Source organism: Leptinotarsa decemlineata, unplaced genomic scaffold (assembly GCF_025532065.1).
Source record: "Leptinotarsa decemlineata unplaced genomic scaffold, Ldec_3_MD MMD2_tig00000026_RagTag_RagTag, whole genome shotgun sequence".
NCBI classification, from domain to species: Eukaryota; Metazoa; Arthropoda; class Insecta; order Coleoptera; family Chrysomelidae; genus Leptinotarsa; species Leptinotarsa decemlineata.
This window is the reverse complement of record NW_027412539.1, coordinates 2303292-2329394: the sequence shown is the minus strand read 5'-3', so window position 1 is coordinate 2329394 and position 26103 is coordinate 2303292. Positions and strand designations below refer to the sequence as shown.

The following is a 26103-nucleotide window of genomic DNA, read 5'->3' as shown; positions in this document are numbered from 1 at the left end:
GTTTTTGGCAAGGCAATTGATTATAAGTAAATGAATAGATTAATTTTGCAATTTCTCATTATTTCCTATAATTTCAAATTTAATTGGATTCTACCACTGATATTATTTTTATCAGAAAATGTTAAAGTGGCGAAAATTCGGGTTCATTTAAAACCTTTGTCAGAAAAAAATATGCTTGAAAATTTAAAAAAATCCTTTACATAAAGTGAGTCGCGCATATTGAATTCCACGGTGTTTATGGCAATAAGTTGAAGTAATCAGCGATAAACAAATTCTCCAGTAATCTTCAAACACGGTCTACAGCTGACCTTCACTTTAATCATACCTGTTGATAATAATTTTACATAATAATTTAGGTATTCTGCAATCGATTATCATTCAAAGAAAGAATACAGTGTGCTACAACAAAAATTTTTACAAAAAACCGGAGCATATTATGCATCATCATTTGCAGATATGAAAGGTAGAACTGGATCCTCTGGTGTAGAATAAACTCAAAACAAGCATTATTCCCAAACACTATTAGATCTCCTGAAGAGACCAAATTGGTTGGTGAAACGCCGGTCGGGAAGAGTGTTGCAATTCCGGTGTTTGGGAATATCTAATGCTTTTTTATCGATCTGTTTTGGGTATTTGTTACCTTCCACAATCTGAAAAATATAAAAATTACAATGGATAACTTTATACAAGTGTAGAAGGGCAAACTTGTTAGTTTACCCCATCATACCAGAAGTAACTTGAATAAGTATGAGAGAATTGCAATAACATCCCTTCGTTCAGGTACTAATATTAAAATACTTCCTGCTGATAGAGTGATAATGGATACTCTCGATTATGAAAATAAATTATTTCAGTTGATGTAACAAGAAACATTTACAAAAAATTGAAGGATGACCCAACAAAATCAATTGAACAAAACATGTATAGAACATTGGCTAAACATAAAGACATGCTAACCAAAAAAGAACGCACTCAACTAATTTCCCATTTTAGTAAACCTCCTCATTTCTATGGTTTACCAAAAATACATAAACCTAATGTTCCTTCAAGACCAATTGTAAGTTCAATTGCATCTCCTGTCAGAAATTAGCAAGATACCTTTTGGAAATTTAGTTGGTTTCATAAAAAATACAACCCATTTCATAGATAAACTTAGAGACATAACACTCAGTGATGGTGATGTTCTGACGAGCTTTAATGTTGAAAGTCTTTTCACGAATGTTCCTGTTGATAAAACTCTTCAAATTGTGAGATCCAGGTTGGAAAATGACTCAACTTCAAAATATCGAATGAAGTTGGATGTTAGTTCTATATTAGAATTTTTAAGATTATGTATAGACAAAACCTATTTTCGATATGAAGATGATTTCTATCAACAAGAATTTGGCATGGCTATGGGTTCCCCTCTATTTCCCATCTTAAGTAACATATATATGGAGTATTTTGAAGAATATTTTGTTGAAACTTACCAGAATGGTCCCAAAGTTTGGTGGAGATACGTTGACGATATATTTGCTATTTGGAATAGAAACCATGATGACCTGAATACTTTTTTGAATTATATCAACGAGCGGGAGCCGACAATAAAGGTCACAATAAAGATGGTGAACTCCCTTTCATTGATGTAATGTTGGAGAGGTTATCAGATCAATTTGATACAAATGTTTATCGGCAGAAAACACATACAAATAGATATCTTCACTATACATCGAATCATCATGAGTGTTAAAAAAAGGTATAATACATTGCCTTTACAAAATAGCTAAAACGATATGCAATTCAACTGAAAATCTCAATAAAGAAATATAATTGCTTAAATCTGTTTTGAAAGATAACGCTTATTCAGATTCGTTGATAAATTCAAGGATAAATGCAATAGAAAATAAAGAGTCAATTAAAAACCAAACGAACATACAAACAGCTTCACAAATTCAACAAAATGCAACTCAACAATTACCGACTCAACATCCACCGACACCTTTCACAAATAACGTTATACCTCACATTCCAAGACTATCTGAAAAAATAAGACGAATTGGAAACATAGGTATGATGTTAGAACTACTTTCAAAACAAAAAATACACTGAGATCTATACTCACACATACAAAATCTAACAACACTGAAGAAAAAACAAAAAATTGTATTAATGAACTACCTTGTTCTTGTGGAAAAAGTTACATTGGTGAAACCTCGAAACCATTGAAAGTGCGTGAGAATGAACATCGAGATTACATAAAAAATAGAAAATTGACAGGATCTAAATTGTCAGAACACATTTTAAAATCAGACGGTGAAAATCGAGTGGAATGGAATAGGACAAGAATGATTACCAATGAGCCTCACTCTAGGAAACGTAAGCTAACAGAATCAGCGTATATTCTCATATTTGGAGAGAATTGTATTTCGAATAGCTCCTCAGAAATAGATCGTACTTGGCTACCCATCTTGAAGAAAAATTTGGATAGTGGCGAAATGGCAACAGACTGATATCGGAGAGCACCTTGTATTACATCGAATGTTTCAGTTGTCAATTAACAACATTGACATAATTTCATATTTCAAAACTCTTTTGACATCTGTCGAAGAAGTAAAGAAATGAATAATCAAAAAGGAATAACTGCCAATATTTTAGAATTTTTTTGTCCATTTCTGAAGACGGGGGCAGATTTTGGCCTCCGAAACGTTAAGATAAGTATCGTATTATTTCTTAATAATCTTTTTTGATAGGCAAAATTGTAAAATACGACAAGTTACTGATAAATAGAAGATTTTTCTTTGTGAAAAATACTTTGATTTTTACACAGTAACTTATCGGGATAAACTAAAAAGTTTGCCCTTCTACACTTGTATAAAGTTCTCCATTATAATTTTTATATTTTTCAGATTGTGGAAGGTAACAAATACCCAAAAAAATGTCCATAAAAAACTGATTTTCCTCCAAAAAAAAAGACTTTCGTTGAATGTAATGCTTGTTTATATAGTTTCATCTTTTTTGATATTTTCTTTTTGATCTTCAGATTTACTATATTCTGATTCTCGGTTTCAACTGACTTTGACTTTCAACCTTTCATTTGGTTTTCTTCTGCTCCCCTTCATATTGCAGCCTCTTCTGGCATATTTTCGTAGGCTGTAGGTTTTTTCTTATGCCTTCGCTTCTTTGTCATAAGTCTGGATACGTTATTTCTTGTAGATGATATCGGTGAATCATTTGATTATACTACAGGCATTACTTTCTTCATCTTTTTAACGACAATTTATTGGAGAAACTAGGCTAGATTGACGAGACTCCTGGGACGAATATGCCAATTTCCATATCCTCTTCATTCGGATTTGGTCGGAACGGTTATGGCAATTTTCTTTAAACCATTCTAAATACGAGCCACGGTATACGAGCCACGGTATAGCAGTAGCTACCGCGATCTCGTATATTTTTTTCTAGTTATTTAAATCATTACAACCTGTCTGAGCAGACAAATTATTCCGTTTTGTACGAAAACCAGAGAAATAATATATATGTGGGATGAAGGATTTTCTAATAGGTACTACTTCAATGAGTAATACTTTGACGAGTAAATTTGAAAAATAGTAAAAAGCATTCACCTAGTACAAACCTGAAGAATTTGCTATTCCTACTGCTCCTAATGTGATCCTAGTACTGAGTAGGTACACGGAAATACAATAGCTGATATAGGGCTAATCTATAGGATCCAGGACTGACAATCACTGTATCAGGATCATGGACGCTAGTTAGTTCCATTTCGTCGTTTTGTGAAAAACATCATAGGAACTTTTGTGCTCCGGTGCTGGAGTTTCGGAAAAAACCTTTTTAATGATACCCTTGGTATAACCCTATATATTTTTGTGGCTCGTAGTTGTTTTTTGTACATTTTGCCAGCAACGTCCGTGGGGGATTTGAAATAAATCTTCTTTAAATTGAAAGGATATATTTTTAGGAGAGATTAATTTTTGGGAAAGTTTTTGGTCTTCTACTTCTTCATCTTGATACAAAAAATGTGGGAATCTTCCAAAGAAAGGAAGGAAGCAATCTATTTCAAAAAATTAACTTTATACAAAGATACGTAGATCATGCAAAGGAGTAACTAAACTGGTAGAAAAAGCCCTACCGAAACGGCTATTATAAATATATAGTAATTGAATTATACGAAAGAAAGATACCTATATATGAACGCTGAATTATACGAAAAACACTTTTCTCCATTCCGTTTGTATTCCAAACATTCGTATGGAATCAAATCAGATATCATTCACAGGATGTCTACACAATATAACTGATAAAAGAAGTAAAATTTCACTTACATGGAACACTATCATCCTCACTGCTAGACATCCGACGTTTCGCCGTAAGACCCTTGCACTTGCCTTAGCGGCTCTTCAGTAACAAATATGGGTAACATTTATAAGAAAAACCACTCAATTCGTACATAATTACGACTTTCCGTTACGGAATGGGTTTGACATGGGTGGATTCAACCCATTCCGTGACAAAGGCAAGTGCAAGTGTCTTACAGCGAAACGTCTGATGTCTAGCAGTGAGGATGACAGTGTTCCATGTAAGTGAAATTTTACTTATTTTATTAATTATATTGTGTTTGAAATCCAAACGGAATAGACAAAAATGTTTTTCGTATAATTCAGCGTTCATATAAAAGTATTTGTTTCGAAAGTATTTTTCTTTTGTGTAATTCATTGGTTTTATTAAAATAACACTTTCAGGAGGGCTTTTTCTTACAGTTAGTGTCTGAAAGTTACTTCATATTTTGTATAAACTTAATTGACTGTTTCCTTCTTTTCTTTGAGAGATTCCCACATTTTTTGTTATATCAAGATGGAGAAGTAGAAGGCCAAAAATTTACATTTTTTTCTTGAAAACTCAAAATATATTTTTAAATCATCTGTTAGCAAAATTGGACTCTTAATTTTATCTCGTTTGATGTAAGGTTTTGGCATTCAATATAAGTACATAAGCTTTCACATCCGGACTCACGAGTGAAGTGATCATCTGGGCTGGTAGGCCGTGGTGGAATTGAACATGAAGAATCAAAGGTTTCGTCTGCTACTACAGCAGACATCATCAGTAGTTGTGCGTTAACTGCGTAGACAAAGGTTATATTTCGAAGTCTCAACAACGACTGACTGGCAAGCTACCTACTCAGACGTATTTATAAATTCAGGGGATGGTGAGGATATTGATGTGAGTGAAGGTGGGGATGGTGGTAGGGTGTCCATGTGAATGCTCACTCCTGATTGGTTCTCACTTCACCTGGGTCGTTCTCATTGGTCCGTACTGTTACTCGGTTGTTCTGATTGGTTCATGATGTTGACATGTATGCTGCTAGTGGAATGTCGATCGGAATTGTATTCTTGTACATTTCTGGCCTTCTCAAGGGCGGAATACCTCGTTCTGTTGACCGGTGTACCTTCTTCTTTTTTTATGTTGAAATTGTTAGGATGCTTATAGATCTTAATGGCCAGGCTATGATGTCGTGTATGATAATGCGTTGAACCATTGAAAAAATATTTGAGGTTAATATTACTTGTCTTAAAATTAATGAAACTAATGGAAACCTATTTATAATTTTATATAGATCACCGGGAAGTGATGAAATAGTGTTCATAGAAAAATTGCAACAATTGCTTTACAGAATCTATGTAAATGATGCTTTCTATTTTTTCTGTGGAGACATAAATGTAAATATGTTATCTGACAGTAATATTTCCAAGCAGGTAAACAACTTATTTAAAGAATTTAATATGGTTAATGTAATCAAAGAACCAACAAGAATACAGGGCACATCACAAACACTAATAGATGTTATGTTCACAGATGCAAATACAGAGAAAGTATGGGTGAAAGATTCAAATATGTCTGATCATACATTTCAGGTATGTAGCATCCTAGTTGGTAATGCTAAGCAAAATACAACAGACAGTCCAATATCCAAACGAATCATCAATGATAATAACATTCAATCATTCATTACCGCGCTATGGAAAGAAACATGGGTTGATATGAAAACAGCCTCAGGTCTTGATAATAAGTTTCAGGAATTCTATGACACTCTCATGTTTCACTTCAATAGTGCATTTCCCCATAAAAAAATAAAAACAAAAACTGAAAAAAAGTCTTGGTACACAAAGGAACTAAGAGAATTACATAACACCTTATGTGAGATGTCTCGGCTGGCAAAATCCACTGATAATGTTATAATCAAAAAAAGATATAAGAGTCTAAAAATTATATATAATCAATTGAAAAATAAAACGAAATACACATACAATAATATCAGATTAGCCACTAGCACAGACATTGTGAAGGAAAGTTGGAAGATAGTTGGTGAAATGAAACATGGAGAGAAGACAGGGAAAATAAATGTTCCTGATACCATCATCTACAATGGACAGAGGATATCAGGTATATCAAATATTGTAAATGCATTCAACAAGTCTTTCACTAATTTTCCACATAAAAAACCAAATTATACTAACATCAAACTTCCACCTCGTAAATACAAAACTTTCTTTTTTCTCCCAGTCACTACTAATGAAATTGAATTACTATTAAAAAAAGCTTCGCTGAAACCCTGCCCTGGAATTGATAAAATTTGTGGAAAAGTGCTGAGTGCATCTGCTCATGCTCTCAGTGAACCACTGACTTATCTCGTCAATGAATCTTTCTTATGTGGACAATACCCCAGCATACTGAAGTTGTCGAAATCAATACCAATCTATAGAAATAAAGGAACAAAAAAATGACACAAAGAACTATAGAAACATCTGTCTGCAAATTCAACTAGCCGAAGTATTTGATATATGCTGCTATTCCAGACTAGTAGAGTTTCTTGAGTCAAATGATCTGATACAGAACTTCCAACACGGGTTCAGGAGGAAAAAATCTACAACTACTGCTATAACTCAACTCACTTCTTCTATCTATGACACATGGAATGAAAAAGAAACTCCTATTCAACTCTATTTTGATTTAAGTAGGGCGTTCGACATGGTAGATCATAAACTACTCCTTGATAAACTGGAGTATCTGGGAATTAGAGGAATAGGCAACGACTGGCTGCGCTCCTATCTTGACGGAAGAAGGCAAGTACTGAATAATAATGTATCTGATAAACAATTTGTCACACAGGGGGTACCACAGGGTTCAGTACTTGGCCTAGTGTTGTTCATAGTGTTTATGAATGACCTGACTCACTCAGTCAGACAAGCAGATTTAGAAATTGTATATGCAGACGACACAAACTTCTGCTTGAGGAACTCAACAGCTCAAGAGTGTTCTGCCAGAGCTGATGTAAGTGCACAGGCATTTCATAATTACTGTCACAATAACGGATTATCTGTTAATGCAGAAAAAACTCACTTTATGATATTCTTACCCAAGAATGGCAGCTTTGATAATACTCTAACAATAACAATGAACCACCAAACAATTCAACAAGCTGAATCGATAAAATTCCTAGGAGTCACAGTGGACCATAAGATGACCTGGAAAGAACATATTAATAATGTGGTAGCCAAACTAAGCAGTATCTGCTTCTTAATGAGGCAATTACGTAACACAGTCAGTTTTGATGTCTTGAAAATGGTATATTTTGCACATGCAGAAAACATACTGTCATATGGTCTCATTTTTTGGGGGTCATCTAGTAATCTGAATGATGCATTTATTATACAGAAAAAAATAATCAGATGCATGATGGGAACGTCACCTACTGCATCCTGTAAAGAATTGTTCAGGAAAACAAGAATTTCAACCCTACCCAGTCTTTACATATTCAAACTAATTATAGATTTCACAAAACAAAAACACAATATTCCCAAGAATCGAGACATCCACGACTATTATACAAGAAATATGAACAAAATCTATCAACCACTTTCTAGATTGACTATTGGACAGAAATCTCATAAATACCAACAAATAAAATGCTACAACAAATACTTGGAGTTATGCTCGGAACCAAACAAGATGGGTAAATTTAAGACTGAGCTACATTCATTTATCTGTAACGGCGCATTCTATTCTCTGAATGAATACCTGGCGGCATGATTATTGTAACCCATATATTATATGTGTGTATAAGTGTATATATATCGTAGAGTTTTCTTCTTTTATAATGTTTTATATTTATATTTGGGATTCGTTTGAATTTTTAGCCTTAGTTTTAAGATTTTGACTAGTCTAATAAGTATATACCGGGTGTCAACGAATCTATTAGACAAGTCATAATTTCTAGACTATTAGGAGAATTGAAATGAGATTTGGTATAGTTGAATGGTATGTGGAGAGGAATGTTTTCACATATTTTTCACTTTCCGGTCACTTCCGGTTTCAGCGGAAATGGCTCCGGTTCTGAATTTTTAAATGGAACACCCTGTATATTGTAACATTTTTGGATTTCTGAGACAATTCTAGATCAGAAACTGACATTTCCGGAAGTTTTTCAGCCTACTTGATTTTTTCAGAGTCACTTTTAAAATTGCATCTAGGTGGCCATGATCGGACGTAAACTAATCTATGGACCTCAGGTGATATCAGAAAATTGCAATAGCGGAGTTTTAGTGACTAGTGTGTTGAATATGAATGAGACAAGTTTACAAAATAACATTTTCGTGTCTAACTATTATTTTTCAAATGGCGACCATTTTTTGACAAGCAATTTCCGAAAAAAGGACTCTGAAAAAATCAAGTAGGCTGAAAAACTTCCGGAAATGTCAGTTTCTGATCCAGAATTGTCTCAGAAATCCAAAAATGTTACAATATACAGGGTGTTCCATTTAAAAATTCAGAACCGGAGCCATTTCCGCTGAAACCGGAAGTGACCGGAAAGTGAAAAATATGTGAAAACTCTCCTCTCCACATACCATTTATCTGTACCAAATCTCGTTTTGATACACCTAATAGTCTAGAAGTTATGACTTGTCTAATAGATTCGTTGACACCCGGTATATGTTCACCAGCAGGCTGAATTGTGTATATGTTTTAATGATGAATAAAGCTACTTACTTACTTACTTACTAGACAGAACAGTAGTTTCTTCATATTTCATTATGTGGTCTGTTTCTGCTCCCACATGTTCTGCAATGGGAATGTTCCTCAATTTGGGTTATTACAGCAAATGCAAGTTTGAACAAAATAAAGTTGAGTTTAATTCATGAGTTTTTCAAATTCACTTCGAAAAGTATTCAAATTGATGTTTCAAATGTTGGGTAATAATTTTTAAAGGGATTTGTTTCTAATTCACATATTGGCAACAGCGCCTATATCAAGTTGAAATAATTTATACTTACCTAGATATTCTACTTGGAAAAAGAAAATTATCTTTATACAAATCAACAATTGAGGCAAAATATAAATTATAGTTCAATACTACCTCCACAAGCCACATAAACAACAGTTGTTTTGTTATTTATTTATATAGAGGAAGATAGGTTAGGTGCACAAAATGTCATATGTCACAGAATGTCTCGGAACTCGGAACATAAGTAAACAGAACAGCACGCCTCTGAAATATGTCATCTTTGTTTGTCTCATACAGATAACAGATTCATTGTCCTTTATTAGCTATAACCGATGTTGCCAAATGGTGAAATAGAAACGAATCCCTTTAAATGTTGAATGCATTATTTCATTCCTCTTTTTTAAGTATTTAAATGATTTTTTAAAGAAAAAGGTTGAAATAAGAAGTTCAAAATGCTTTGTTTTAGAGCTCTTTTATGAAAACTACTTGATTTTCGTCAGAAGGAACATTCCCCATTACGTATTTCTTCGGTCGCATTACGGGGCAGCTACGCTTATGTTCTTGTATTGTGATGCTGATGCAGCATTAACTAAGCCTAGAGCAACGGATGTCAGAAGCTGTCTTTTGTACTAGGCCAATCTGATAGTGTTGCGTTTTTGTTGAGATACCGATCAATGTGAGTAGGTTAGTGATGAACTGTGTGACCTAATTTTGCATCACTTTTTTATTGAACCAGTACATCTAAAAATGGTATCTTTCCTTCTTTTTCCTTTTCCATGGGCAACTGGATGCGAGGATAAATGAATTTTAAACGGAACACTATTCCTGTTTCAAAATTGCATGTGGGTTTTTTCAGCGCGAAAATAACCTCTCTGATTACGAAATATTGATGATTGTCAGAATTTTTTCCTAGACGCGTGTCGCTTACACTGTAACTTCCTCGGTAGAAATAAGTATTACACACTGTGGGTTATAATTCTTTTGTACATCAATAGTTACCTCACTTAATAAGTTAATAATAAATGACATAATCAATTACAATCTACGAGTAATTGAACAGCAGGTGAATTTTTGAGTATGAATAAATTTATTGGTATTATGAAAATAGTATATTATTCAACGAGCGTATAATGATTCACGAGATAAAAAATAGCCATTATACGCAAGTATAACACTATACTTTATCCACAACTGATACAATTTTTTCTTGAAGTTTTTTAACACAATTCAACACAAAATATCAAAACACTGAGAAATCTACGCATACAAACAACAATGTTGACAGGTTTAAGTCGAATTTGTTTTGTTTCAAAAGCTATTTTGATGTATAAAATGTTTTGAAAAACATGATATGTAAAGAAACAGATATGACACGCATATTCAAAGTCGCTGAAAGCTCAGTGTAGATGCTCATGGCCTTCTAGGACTGTTCCAGAAAAGTTCACTTTTTCATATGTAGGTACAGAACTGAATTGAAAATATTTGGTGGTTTACACGATAAAATTTTAAAAACCGATTGTTTATAGCAAAACTATATAATATTATAGTTAAATCATGGAAGCATCTGACAGCAGTGATTAATGACTCATTTATCACTGCCATGAATAATGGGTATTATTAAGGTCAAGCAAACAGATGTATAATGGGTATATTATGCAATAGTAGTGGATAAAAGGTTCAACCAGCAGGTTCAACTTTTCTACATACTACATAATGTTGAAGTCGTGATCGTTCTCCAAAAGGTGATAGCTTGTTTTACAACAATACATAGACAATTGCAGTTATTTTTCCAATACATCAACTCTATTCATGGAAAAATTGAATCCACAATAGAACTAGCAATCAATAGTTCGATAAACTTTTTAGACCTCACAGTTAAAAAAATTAATAACAAACACGATTTCAGAATTTACCATAAATTAACCCATACATACACAACTATAAACAACAATTCTAATCACCCACAGCAACATAAATTAGCATCTCACCACAGTATGATCCACAGCCTCATTAACATACCAATATCCACAGATAATTTTGATGTGGAAGTAATCTCATAAAACAAATTGCAGTAAATAACAACTTCAACTCGAATATAATTCATCATATCTCTGATAAAAAACATATATACGTACATATATATATATATATATATATATATATATATATATATATATATATATATATATATATATATATATATACTCACATATACCGGAAAAACCTCAGATAAAATGAAAAGACTACTAAATAAACGAAATATTAACATAGCAAATAAGACTGGTAACTCCTTGGGTGACATACAAAGAACAACAAGTCACACTTAGACAAGAATAACAGATTAGGTGTCTACAAACTAACATGCGGATCATGCCCAAAAGTATATGTAGGAAAGACCTCAAGAAATTCCAAAACATACTACATACTACGACATACTCCATGTAGAAGTTGAGGGTCACAAGTTGAATCTGCTGAAGTGTCTGAAATAAACGTTCGGGTTCTCTGTTGAATGACCAACAGGAGGTTGACTTCTCAACATTGTTTAACTTTCTCTCATAATACCAATATTCTAAAATTTACCTGCTGTTCAATATTTGAGATCATAATGGCTTTTCAAATTCTACCTGCTATCTAATTTACCACTAACCAATTAAGTGAGGTAACTACTGTTGTATATAAGAATTGTATCTCGGTGTGTTAGCGAAACGCGTCTAGAAATAAAAAATGTTTCTGAAAATTGTTGTATTATCATCATGGATAGTATTGATAAATAACACAGTTTTCTTAAAAACAATGGTGATTTATCGATGAAATTTTGAGTTTTTGTGGTATTAATTTTGAAAAATTGTTTTTAGAGCTATCCCAGAAAGTGTTAATTTTAACATAGCAGTAGTGCAATATCTATCCTTATTTCAATTTGCAGGTAGTTTGGTGTCATCCTCCTGGCGAAACATAATGGAAGAAATGGACAGCACCGCAAAACTGATCCGCCACAATGCCGACAGCATCGAGAGCAAATCTCTGGACGCGCTGAACACTCTGTACGCGGAAAAAAGAAAGGCCAGGAAGGCGTACCAAGAGGAGCACGCTAGGATTCTGCATCAATTCACACATGTGAGTTTCGGACTTTATTTTTAGTCGATGTAAATTTAGATGGGATTTCGATGAAGAAATATGCGCCATGTCCATTTTTATTGTAGTTCTGGTATATTTAGAATAGGTTGAAAGTATAGATGCGTGATACACCTCCGATATACGGGGCGTCTGTGTGAAAATAGAATAATTATATCGAACTTTGGTCTATTGAACTTTTAAGAGAATGAATAATGGTCTAATTTAGTTCTCACATGTTCAACCAAGGAAAGAAAGGTTGATGCAATACAAATCACGAAAATTCTCAGTTATTCCAAAAAATATATTCCGAATTACCTATTAAGAGTTGAAAAATGTGCAAATTTTCACATTTTCATAAACTACACCTAAGTTTGTGAAGATCAAATCTTTAGGTGTAGTTTGTGAAATTACTATGGATCTTCATCAAGTAACTGCCAAACCAATCAGAAACATTTTCCACGTTTTGGCTTGGTAGGTAACTATTAAAGTAAGACGGCTAAGTAAAAGTCGTCTAATCAGACTTGCCAAATTAATCCACCAATCCACCAATCACAAAGTATATCCATCTAGCCGAGCTTTCAACTTGCTCTAAACGATTTGTTATCAAAGTTATTTTCTATCACGAATAGAATGACTGATGTTTGGTGTTGTCAAATGAACGATATCGGCTAGCCGGTTTTTATCAATAATGATAATAATATTGACGGTATTGACGAGACACTGGTGTTGTTTTACGCTTCGAGGGATACTGAACCCGTTATGGGGATTGAGATGTGCCGAATTCATTATAACTATTTTTCCCACCCTCAAGCTCATACAAGCTAATGAGACTGATGTAGTTTTTCAGAGCAGTACGAGAAGGAAAAACAGACAAAACATCGATATTTTTCCTTCGACCTTGTTCTGATTATTGAAGTCCTTGGTGGAATGATTCCCTCTCTACTCTCAAATCTCAAGATCATGCCGGCTTGTCGCACTAACGCTAGTTGCACACACACCGATTTTGGACGGCCGACTTTGTACTGGTCGTCCAAATTCCAATAGTGAACCACATGTGGGAACGGGACCTTGCACACACGCCGACCGGTGATCGTCGCCGGAAAAATATCGGTGAGCAGCCGTTCACTGCCACTGTATCGCCGGCAGTACCGGGGAGTAGTGGCGTACATGACTAAATACACTCTTGCATACTCACCGGTTTTTTACCGACCATTCCAGTCTCGAATGCTCGGTGAAATTGTAGTTACTACGCATTAACTTCGTTTTGGTAGTGCGTGCTGATTACGACAACAAAGCAACTGTTTGTTTGACCGATAAAAATCCGGTGAGTGTGTAAGCACCCGCTACCAATAAAATATCGGGTTTTTATACTGGCCGTCCAAAACCGATTTTGGACGGCCGACTTTCTACCGGTCGTCCAAATTCCAATAGTGAACCATATGTGGGAATGGGACCTTGCACACATGCCTACCGGTGATCGTCGCCGGTAAAATACCGGTGAGCAGCCGTCCACTGCCACTGTATCGCCGGCAGTACCGGGAAGTAGTGGCGTACATGATTACTTACCCCACGCTGTGGGGAGTCGTCATTGGTTGATAATGCTAGCGCACCTTCTCGACTGTGTTGGAACCTCGAGGACAGGGCCCGACCAGCTCTGTGAAAATAATAATAAGATTTTCTTTTCGAATTCCCGACAACTCTGTCAATATGCTTGTTCTGATTATTGGATTCCTCGATGGTCTCACCTCTCTTACCCAACGGTGTGGAGTAAGTGATCATTGGTTGATGATGCTGGTGCCCCATCCTGACGAGTCGGGGCTTCGGGAACAGGGACAAGCCAGCTTTGGAAATGGGCCGACCAGCGCATTCTTCAAGCAGAATAATTGAAATAATACTAATAATAATCCACTCTTCTCAGGGGACATGATTCTCGGACTCAATGATCACTTACCTCACGGTGTGGGGAGTGAGTCCTCCGAATGTATAGGGGCTTCGGGAGACAGGGTCCAACTAGCTTAATCTTCGAAAAAAAAAATTATTTATTTTATTGTTTTTGTTTTCCCATACATACGTACATAAGTTATAAAATATAATTTGCTTTACTCAAACAAACCAACTATCTGTATAGTTAATCGGCAGCATGTGAAAATTATTTTCAAATATCCGTGTACCCAATATTTTCGGAACGCAGGGGATGTCAAGTTAATAAATTTAAAAAGGATTCATGCATTTGGTAACAAGTCTAAATTAATCACTCGTTTGTAGAGCATTAGGTTTGTTCTGGTTTTCAGTTTGTAGTGTATCGAATCATCCAAAATCAGTGAGTCAGTTGTGGACTGAAAAGGTTAACGCTACAAAATGTTCAGTATACAGTTGGGTGACTGTTTTCTGACTGTTAGCAACAGTCCGAGCAGAGAACCAGAACAAACCTATTATATCAAGACGGGCAGCTATTGCAGGTTCTCCCAGCTAGCGCTAAGGATCGACTGTTATAAAGTGATGATTCACCTCGAAAAAACGAAAACTCTATATTATTCTGCACCTAAAATTGATTTTTCAATAAACAGGTTTTTTTGACAGGTATTTCATGAAAAAATTAATAGTAGATAAAGAACTTCATTTTAGATGATAAAACTACGGTTGTAGCAATGATTGCCATTGGCATTGAAGATCATTAATGAAATTAATGTTCTAATTTCAACATGATAGATATGATGATGACCATCACATCATTTCTAAGAAAATGAGTGGGGAAACAAAAAGTATGTAATTTTTTTCGGTGTTATAGCTGTCCTACGTTCATCAACCTCGTGTTCCAAGTAGGTTATGTGAGTAATTCTGCGAGCCATTTAGAAAGCATAATGTTTATGCTTCCTAGACCATGTAAATCAGCAGAATCAAACCTAACCTCAACTGGAAAACCCGAGAAAATTATCTGATCGGAATGTATCGTCTTTTCAGCATTTCATAATTTTGAATTTATTCTAGAATAGATGAATATATGTGTACTATTGTATCAATTTTTTTAATAAGGTACTTGGTAATTCATTCGAGTAAGTCTAGCGAATTTTTATATCACATTCAATGAGTCTTTTTCCTGAGAATAGTACAGCAAACGTGTCACGAGAGGCAGCACTAGTAGTAGGGACAAACATAAACTATTTACATGTAAAACAGTGTTATTTTCATAATATTAAATTATTTTTCAAAAATATAAATCTGATATAAAAAATTATTTTGAGTCAGTATAATGCCAACAAAGCATTGCTGTTTTGCGAATTGTACGTCGGATAATCGATATACGGAATAAAACGTGTTAGGTTAGATGTAAGAAATGGATACATGCTTCGAGGAGAGTGGATTTGACAGTGCAAAAAATAAATGAATATTTATATGTATTATATTTAATTAAATTTATTTTACTACCATCTATATTCGATTCATATTTCTCTAGGGAATAAATCTGAAACTCATATTTATTTCACAGTTTGAATCTACCGCTACTCTTTTACTAGAGTCTGTATACTAACCTGTCTATTAATGCACAATTTTTTTCAGTTACTTTTAAATTACGGCATGCAAGCCAACGTTTTAATGTTACAACCACAACATAATTGCAAATTTTAGTTTTACTCCAGGAACATCTTCTGTTAAAAACATTCTTTTTTAATTGTACTTTACCATATGTTTATATGAGGATTAGGCAGTGTTTGTCCCTACCGAAGTACTAGCGCTGCTAGTGAGTGATTTTTGGTACTTCAGGAAAAAGGCTCATTAATATGAAAAATTGAATAGGATTGCATTCGTCCAAATCAAAATTGAAATCATAAAAATTTGAATGCTGGTAAAGACTTGAAAAATTTTATAACTTTTACCTCTTACATTTTCAAAAATATGATTTTTGATAACGTGTCTGTTTTGTTTACGTTCAACCAACTTTTATATTGATTATCTTTCTAGGTAAACCTTCATATACGAGGTCTGTTCAAAAAATTAAAATGAATGTTTAAATTTCTCCGGCTATGTACATTCGATTAGCGAATTTTAATTTTTTTTATGTTGATGACACTGTTTTCGAACATATGTTCACAGTTTCAGCTGTTAAGCATGTTTTGTTTGTTGATGAGAGTCATAAAAGTTAGAAGTGTTTTGCGTCTTCGGCGATTTTCTGTTATAAGAAATGGATCAGATAATTTGCATAAAATTCAATGTGAAAAGAATAATTAAATGTCCAAAAACACCTGACAGTGGCATACAGTAATTGTACTCCGAGTCAGAAAAATGTTCACGAATGGTAGAAGCTTGTTGAGAATGTGGGCACATCTGTTGGCTCATGCCATGCAATTTTTTTGCAAATTTCGGGCATGAAGCGTGTGGCAGCGAAATTCGTTGCAAAATTACTGAATTTTGACCAAAAAACCGTCGCATGCACATTGCTCAGGAATTGTTAAATGACGTCATCGGCGATCCAGGTTTGCTCGAAAGGCTGATGAATCATGGGTATATGGTTATGACATCGAAACCAAAGTCCAATCGTCCCAATGAAAGAGCCCAGGAGAGCCAAGACCAAAAAAAGTATGCCAAGTTCGATTAAATGTCAAGGTTATGCTCACTATTTTCTTCGATTACCATGACGTAGTGCATCAGAGGTTCTTGCCACATGGTCGTATGGTCAATAAGGATATTATCTTGAAGTTATGCGCTGCTTGCGAGAAGCAATGCGAAGAAAACACCCGGCTAGAAACGTTACCGTAATTATGTTTCAGCGACCGTATTCAACAGTTTTGTCCCCCTGTGACTTTTTTCTGGTTCCAAGATTGAAGAGACCCATGAAAGGACGGCGTTCTGCGTCGATTTGAGGAAATAAAACAGAATCGCTGAGAGAGCTCAAGAACATACCAAAAAGTGCATATCAGAACTGTTTCGAGGATTGGAAAAAATGCAGAGACAAGTGCATTATATCTGAGGGAGAATACTTTGAAGGGGACAAAATATAAATTGATGCATAAATAAATATTTTTTGAGGGAAATGAAAGTTCACCTTAGTTTTTGATCAGGCTTCGTATTCTAAATTTCACCTTCACCATTGATTTTTCTGAGCAATGTTTTCGTTTGGTAATGTCGTTATAACAATTTCAATCGGCATTTTTTCCAAATTTTGTAACAAGTTGGGATATGTCAAATTGTACTAGATTTTCACACCGTTATAAAACCTAAAAATATAACTTGAAACTGAATAAAAATGAAAAAGCACTTTTTTCAATCAGTCCCGTCTAAAGTTATTTGTGGCACTGGCACGTCTATTCAACTTTTTTTCAAAGGTGCGATTTAGTACCTTCCGCGTCATGAAGAAGAATAAACACCTCTCCACTCACAAGGGATTTAGTTAAAATTGGTGATACACCTGAATAATTGTATTCGTGTCACGCGCCAGTATAAATAAGTATTTCTACAGTATGCCGAGTAATACCCATAGTAAGTGGTTACACTGTGAAGACATAAATATTCTCGTCTAAACTTTCCAGAGTCTAGAGGAAAGTGGCTGCCACTGGCGGATTTATGGTAGGGTAATAGGGGTAATTACCTCCCTCCATCAATATTTGATATATTTCAAATGAGTAATATACAGGGTGTTAGTGAATAGGTGCGACAAACTTCAGAAGGGATTCTGCATGAAAAAATAATTACAGTTTGGCTATATAACGTTTGTCCGCGAACGCTTTGTTTTTCGAGATACAGGGTGCTGAAGTTTGTCTTATAAACTGACAATTCGTAAATTGCTCTGAACCGGTTGAGATTTGCAAATAAAATTTTGTGGGGGTTAAGAGATAGTTATTGCGGATTCGATAAAATTCAATTGAGAATTGTATGTTTATCATTGGCCCATTTACGCTAATGAATAACCTTGTTGTTTTTCAAGAAAGAAACGGTATGATTTTGAGATACTTCTAACCAAAAATCATTTTTCTTGTTCAATTTGTGACAAAGAATTTCTCTTGCCTTTGTTTTCGAATGAGGCGCCGTTTTTATGCGAATAAATAAAACATCCTAACGCTTATTTTTTACTGCTTTAATATATTATCAAAAACTATCTCATACAATGATATCAAACGAGAACGATAACAGAAAATGACATCAATAAATAAATAGTCCCAATGCTAGTCTATTCACGTTGTCAATAAGAAGTAAAAATTTGTCGGAATCTCATTAAAAAGACCTATCAATTCTATATAAAAATGTATTCAATTTTTATTTTCATATCTTTGATAGTTTGAAAGTTATATTAATTTTTCAGTCCACAAATTGAGTGGTTCATGTAACTTTTGTAGCACATACTTCTCTAAAGTTCAATACAAAATTAAAAACAATTTCTTGGAATATTTAAGATATATGATTGTTTTTGTAATTTTTGGCAGTTTGATAAAAAAATATATCGCAGTTGGGAATTCGTTTTTAACAAATTGTTTAGTTGCTTAACAATAAAATTATTGATAAAAACTTTGTTTTGTTAATTTATAAGGGAATGTCAATTATGGTTATTGAAATAGAAAACGTTTCCTAACTAATTATTCAAACATTTCAATTAGTATAAACAATAAAAATTTGTTGTTGAGACAAGTTTTTTCAAACATCATTATATTATCAAAAAGACAAAATTAAAATAAATATTTGAATACTGACATAGTCTATTTGTTTATGAACAATTTATAAACAAATGACGCTAAAAATATTTTGTTCAACCGAATATGTTTCTTCAATACAAAAACGGAAATATGATAGTAAATATTAAAAAAAAACAATACGTCGATTATTCATTTTTTGTTAGTATAAAAATTATAATAAAAAATGTTGAATTTTTTAAAATTTTTAATACGTGATCTTATCAAGTTCACTGATAAAAAAAGATTCTTCAGCAAGCTGAATATTTTTTTGGGACAATCATATAAACATTTTTTGTGGTCTTCAATGAACGCAAGTCAAGTAAAATATTGTTACATTAATTGCCCAGCTTTTTCAATAATTCAATTTTTTTTCAACGAGAATACATTTTTTATAGTATTCAGAATACACTCTAATTTTTATAAATTTTCGAAATGATATTTAATAGTTAAAAATGAATAGTTTTTGTGACGGACTCGCCTCAGATACCGCGTCCGCATCCCCAAATTCACCCACGGAGGCATATTTTCGGCGTTGAATTGAAATTATAAATAATAGAGATTAGAATTCAAGAGGTGTGATCATTTATTGTAAATTTCATTCTCTTTAAGGATTTTTTTTATTCTTATAGTTTTTTAAAGATTTGCAAAAACTTTAATACCTTTTTTAAATCAATTTGTTTTAAACAATTTTACAATTTTTAATGTGCTAAAAAACCGTTTCAGCACATGTTTCTAAATATCATTCCGAATCAAATGAGATATCGCACGTTTTTTTTCCACCATTCTCAACTTGTGAACTAAACTATAGTACAATATTCAATTATTCGCCCCGTTGCCGGCTATGATTCGATTTCTCACGTCTTCAACATTTTCGACGGAAGTGGAATGAACTAATGATTTGAGAAAACTCTGAACGCAACATTATAGAAGAATTAAATCCGGCGATCGAGCAGGCCAATGTTCCATACCTTCCCTACATATCCAACGATTTGGATATACTGTATCTAAGTGATTACGTACATCAATGCTGACTGGGCTGATGCATCATCACGCATGAACCAGAAGTGTTGTCTCAGCTATAGAAGAATTTCTTCAAGATTAGTAGGAAACTATTTAGAAAATTTAGGTGAGAGTCGCCTATTAGCCGTTGCCGAAGGAAATATGGACTGATTGAATGATTATAACGTACCCAAGCCATACAGTTACTGAAAAATGATGCTGAAAATGAGTTTCAAAGATTTCAAGTGGATTTTTCTCAGCCCAGAGGCTGTCGTTCAAAATTTGCCTGGTTAGTGAACGAAACACCATTAAAAAGTTAGGAATTTGAGCAATTTGATACAAATCCACTAGCAAAAACTAGGCGAGGCAAAAACTCTCTAGATAGTAGAAATTGCACCCGTTGAATATGAAATAATTTTCAATCTTCTCGAAAAAAAAATTACTCATTAACATTGAGGTTACTCCAAACTGAAAGCCTCAAAATGAAGAAACGCTAATTCGGAATTTCGTTGAAATGTTCTTAATTGACAGAATGTTGGCAGTGTCTCACTAGCGTCGCTATTAAATAGTGTATTAAAGAAATGAAAAATATGCGATAAAATGTTTCAATTTTTTCATAAAACCGGTGCCTTTTAGCACTGAAAGATAGGTAGATTTTTTTTGTCACAAATTAAACGGAGAATTCAAAAATAATTTTCGGTTTGAAGTATCTCAGTGGAGTAGTATTTTACTTCAGAAACATTGAGGTCATTACCCGCATGCACGCCAATGATGAACATAAAATTCTTAAATAAATGTCAACAAACGCGCAATAAATAGCTCTTAACACCAACAAAATTTCATTTGCATATCTCGACCAGTTTCAGAGTAATACATAAATAATCAGTTTTTAAGACAAAACTTAACACACCGAAGCATTTGCGAACAAAAGTAATCAAGAAAACTGACATTATTTTCTCATGCAGAATTACTCCCTGAAGTTTGTCGCACTTATTCACTGTATACACTGAATACACACACCTATTTGAATTTTTCTCCCCCCCGACATCAGAAATTCTCCCCTAAATCCGCCCTTGGTGATGCCAATATTTGAGTTTGCGAATAGTTCAAATTCTTAAAAAACGAGAAAAATCAAGGATTGGTATAGACATTTTGTAATTAATATTACTGGAGTGTTATCCCAACACCAAACCGTTATTTTAACACTTCGACACCTGTTTCGATCACCAAGTGAGAAAGATTAAACTGAAGTTTAATCTTCCTCTCGAAGATATTCACTTAGTGATCGAAACACGTGTCGAGGTTTTAAAACAACGGTTTGGTGTTAGGATAAATTCCAGTAATATTCATTGATACACCAAAGGTTCCAAACAGTGCATCACAAGTAGACATTTTGTGCATTTTCCGCATTATTTGCACTTGCACCTATTTGCCGTCTCAATCCAGAGTTTTTCCTTTTCTTCTCTTTTAAATATAACTGACAATCTATTTAGATTAAGTGATAGCAACTAGCTACACTACTAGATTATAGCAAAGCGTTCGATACAATTGACCGCCGAAATTTACTATAAAGAAAGGTATTACACTATGGATTTGCTGAGGATGCTGCCAAGCTGATAAAAGACTACCTCAAATTACGTACCCTGTCAGTAATCGTTGGAACTTCTATATCTGATGCCAGGCCAGTAACTTATGGAATTCCACAAGATTCAATTCTCGGATCCCTATACTATTCTCTGGCCCTCAGTAACATCGATAAAGATCTTTAATCCTTATTCAACATCTCTTCAGCGCTTAACCTCAAACTCAATCCATCAAACTCCATCAATCTAACATAAAATTAGCTGGAACTGCGCTTGAAGTCTTTGAAGATTCTAAAAATTTGGGATTATGGATCGATTCTAACCTTTGGTTCATTGAACATATTAGTCATTTTTGTCAAACCTCACATAATGTACTACGATAGCTATACCCCAATTGGAATATCCCACCTACTAAACTTAAGCTGGAATTATGTGAGACTCTGGTGATGTCCAGACCATCATATTGCGACAGTGAATATGAACCTACATTACTTCAGGATGATTCAACTTTTGCAATGAATTCAAAATTATTGAATTCAATTTGCATATGGAATTCGAAAATTTGATCACATTAATGACAAGTTTGCAGATTCCCGATGGCTCAACCTCGAAAAAGGGCGAATAACAACGCGTTGCCTGAATCAAGTGAATACCCGGAAATGCCATCTACTACTTGTATCTAAATACTCTAACATCTCTTCAAACGAATATAACTCCCTTCCTAATGAATTCTGGGATTACTCTCTGTATAACTTCAAAAAAAAATTGAGAATAAGGATCCGCCTACTCTAGATGCATCACTTGGTAAATGGATCGGCTACTATAACTATATGATTTTTTTAAGTTGTTAGTATTAGATGCCAACCTACCTATTTATGTTTAATATATTTATTCAATATGCTATAGTCAGTATTGTTATATTTTTTGTAAGTACTTCTGTGTTGTATGAAATGTAACATCTGGTCATTCGTCGGCTGAGAATGATAACATTATCAATAATCATGTCATTTTTAAATACATTTCTAACAACTATGTATTGTAGGAAACGTCCTTTAGCGATATTATTTGCATAGATCTAGTTTGTTTCTTAAATATCTGTTTACTCTCTGGTTGGGTTGAGAAACAGCTTTAGCTGATACTTCGCTCATTCGTCGTAAGGTTTTCTTCAAATAATGTAAATACAAATAAGATATATTCATCTCCTGTGACGAATAAAGTCGATTAATATTATTATTATTATTATCCAAGCATTTTAATAATCTCAGTTGGTCATTATTTGTGGTGGTACAGATACACAAATACTAGAAAGGACTCTACGGCCTATAGTGACCGATGAAAATATTCCAATCTTGAAGTTATCCCACTCTCAAATATGTTGACAAGGACTCTTGCTCTTTTCTATGTCGCGTCGATAAAATTTTTATTTTTCTTCAATTCACATCAAGATTGATTAACGCTTCTTCATAATTCTATTTACGTAATCATGTGAAACTTATAAATAGTATCGGAGGTTAATGATTCTTGCGAGAGCTTTGATTAGAGTACCCTCTATTCCAGAAATACCAGTATTGATGCATGCATTCTTTTCAAATGCTCCATCAACCGTAAAAATACGTTTCCCCGAAGAATTTTTAAACCATTTATCCCAAAGGTTTTGACTAAAAGATGTAGTAGTTACTGGTCGTATGGTATATGTTGGTTCTTACTTCTCCAATGCATCTACTTTTGAGTAATCTTGTTCGAGGTGATTTTTCCCTGTCACTAAAAAGGTACGATTACTACTACCTGGGCTGAAAAGTCTTGGGCCTAACACATAGATGGCCCTAGTCTTATTGCCTTCACCGCTTTTTCAGTTAGTACTAACCTTCAAAAAAAAGCTATTGCAATTTCATGATATTCTACTCATACGTTTGTGAGTTATTGTGCTTAGAGTGACACTACTTTTATTATTTTCAAAACAATGGACCAAAAATAATTTCGTGTTTTAATTTTACACTGATTCTTGATGGGAAAAAATACCATCCAAGGGAAGCAATGGCTTGAAAAGTGTTATAAGGACTCCGCCACATCAGAAACAACAATCAAACGTTGTTTGCTGACTTCAAACATGGTCGTAGAGACACCGAAGATGCAGAACTCAGTGGACGTCCAAATGAGGCAGTAACACCAGTAATATACAAAATCGTTTTGAATGATCAAAAACATTGTGAAGATATCAAAAGAACGTGTTTGAAGTGGGTGCCGCGCGAGCTCACTGTTGACCAAAAACCAGAACATCTTGATGATTCTGAGCATAACAAAACGGAATTTTTGTGTCGATATGTGACAATGGATGAAACATGGATCCATTACTTCACTTCGGAATAAAAGATCGTCATCTGAGTGGAGATCATCTGGTGAACCTCGTCCAAAGCGCCCGAGCCCAACAATCGACTGGAAAGGTTATGGCATCGGTATTTTGAGAGAAGGAAAATACTATCGGCAGTGAATATTATAGCGTTACTGGAGCGTTTGTAGGCTGAAATTGCGAAGAAACACCCGCATATGGCAAAGAAACAAATGTTGTTTCAAGTAAATCAAAACAATGGCAAAACTACATGAATTGAACGTCGAATTGCTCCCGCAGCCACCGTATTCTGCAGATTTGGTTCCCAGCGACTACTGGCAGTTCGTAGACCTCAAAAAATGCTCACTGGTAAGAAATTTCTTTCGAATGAAGAGATTATTGCTGAAACTGAGGCCTATCTTGAGGCAAAACATGAATCCTTTTACAAAAGTGGTGTTGAAATGTTAGAGCGACACTGGAATGATTGTGTGGCTCTTGATGGATAGATACTGAATACACAACACTTTTCAATGCCCCATGATCTTGATTGATCATCGTTCAGTATGATTGTCAGTTTTTTTGACTATTCAAGCATTCAAGGTAACAACATTGAACAGTTGAATCGCAACTTTGGCTCAGAATGAATCCAACAGAACCATTTATATACCAGAACTAAGGGTTTGTTAACTTAGTAATATCATATAAGTTAGTATAATTATGAGATGATAACTGACAAAGATGTATTCTCAATGTCTATAAGTAAAATATCTGAGGCAACGAAATAAGTTTATTATATAATTTGATTTTCTGCGTCATTCAATTATTATTGCTTTGTTAATCACAAAAACTGGAAAACCGCACACAATTGGCTAGAGATCAATCTTGGCTCACTCAAAGAATTAATTGGACTATTCTTCGTCACACGACTGCGTCAGATATCTGGAAAAGTTATTTGAAGAATTGTTGAGTGCTGAGAAGGCATTAACGTCATTATGACGTTATTGATTGACGTCTTTTTTTAATCAGTTCTTCAGAATATTGGAACGCTACTCTTATTGTACGAACGATTTGTAAATAAAAAATTACTGAAAGTTATTTTTGGCAGAAAATTCATTCATACAAGATGATGCATGCGAAACGAGTAGTAAGTACCAAATGAATTCACTGTAACTTATGCTATCCAGAGGCGGATTCAACTTTGCAGTATTTCATGTATAATTTAAGAGTTCGTTTTTTATTAGATCATGAAGTATAGTTTTCCACGAAGGACATCAAAGTTATCCAAAGCCTTTGAAAAATGTTTAAAGAAATAAATTTCTGGTTTATGTAACGGATCATAATTTCGTAACGGAAGCAAAGAATGAATTTCGTGCATTTCACAATACAACCACTGCTCTCTTATATATAACTGATGATCATTTCAGATTAGTTGATAGAAGACAACTAATATTGGATTATAATGAAGCATTTGATACAATACTATCAGGTGAAACTCAGTGACACAAGTCAATTAATTCCGTCAGCATAAAAATTGTGTCCTTGGGATTCGATGAAGTTGACAGAAGGCCGTTTTTGGCCGATGCTGATTGGTGAAGATTCTAGTGGCGAGGAATATCGAAGTACTTAGAATGATGGTAGTCGGTCGGGAAGAGGTCTGGGGAATATGGTGGCTGAGGCAAAACTTCGAGTTGACCGCCAAACCGTCATCTCCTGCTAAACCGGTGAAGCGGAGAGAGGGAAGAGGGCATAGAAGAAAGCGCTCGAATTACCTATAAATAGTCATTTCCCGAAGATGATTGTGGATACTAACAATCGGAACGTCATGAAGTAACTTGGCTTGACATCTTTTGATTTTTATTTCATTTTAATTGTTCAAATTTCAATTTTTTGCTTAATTTTTAATTTATTGTAATTTTATTTCAAGGTTTTTTGCTTAATATAATTGTTATTATCAGCTATTCATTTTAATTTTCAATTTTATTTGTTCTTTCAGGGATTTCAATTCATATTATCATATACAATGGAAGTTCGAACTAAAGAAATTCACCATGAAACATTGTCAACCACCTTCAAACAGAATGAATATTTATTGAGATATGGAGCTACGAAAACAAATTATTGAAACTGATAAAACTTTTGAAACAA

General features: G+C 34.2%; 1 protein-coding gene across 2 annotated transcripts in view; it reads left to right on the top strand.

The window, feature by feature from the left end:
* Window positions 1–26103, top strand: part of FER (tyrosine-protein kinase Fer) — a 172529-nt gene that overhangs the window by 18449 nt on the left and 127977 nt on the right. For both annotated transcript variants that reach the window (XM_023156688.2, XM_023156687.2), the window contains exon 2: window positions 12198–12388. In XM_023156688.2, the coding sequence (XP_023012456.2) occupies window positions 12198–12388 (191 nt within the window). The remainder of the gene's footprint in view (window positions 1–12197; window positions 12389–26103) is intronic.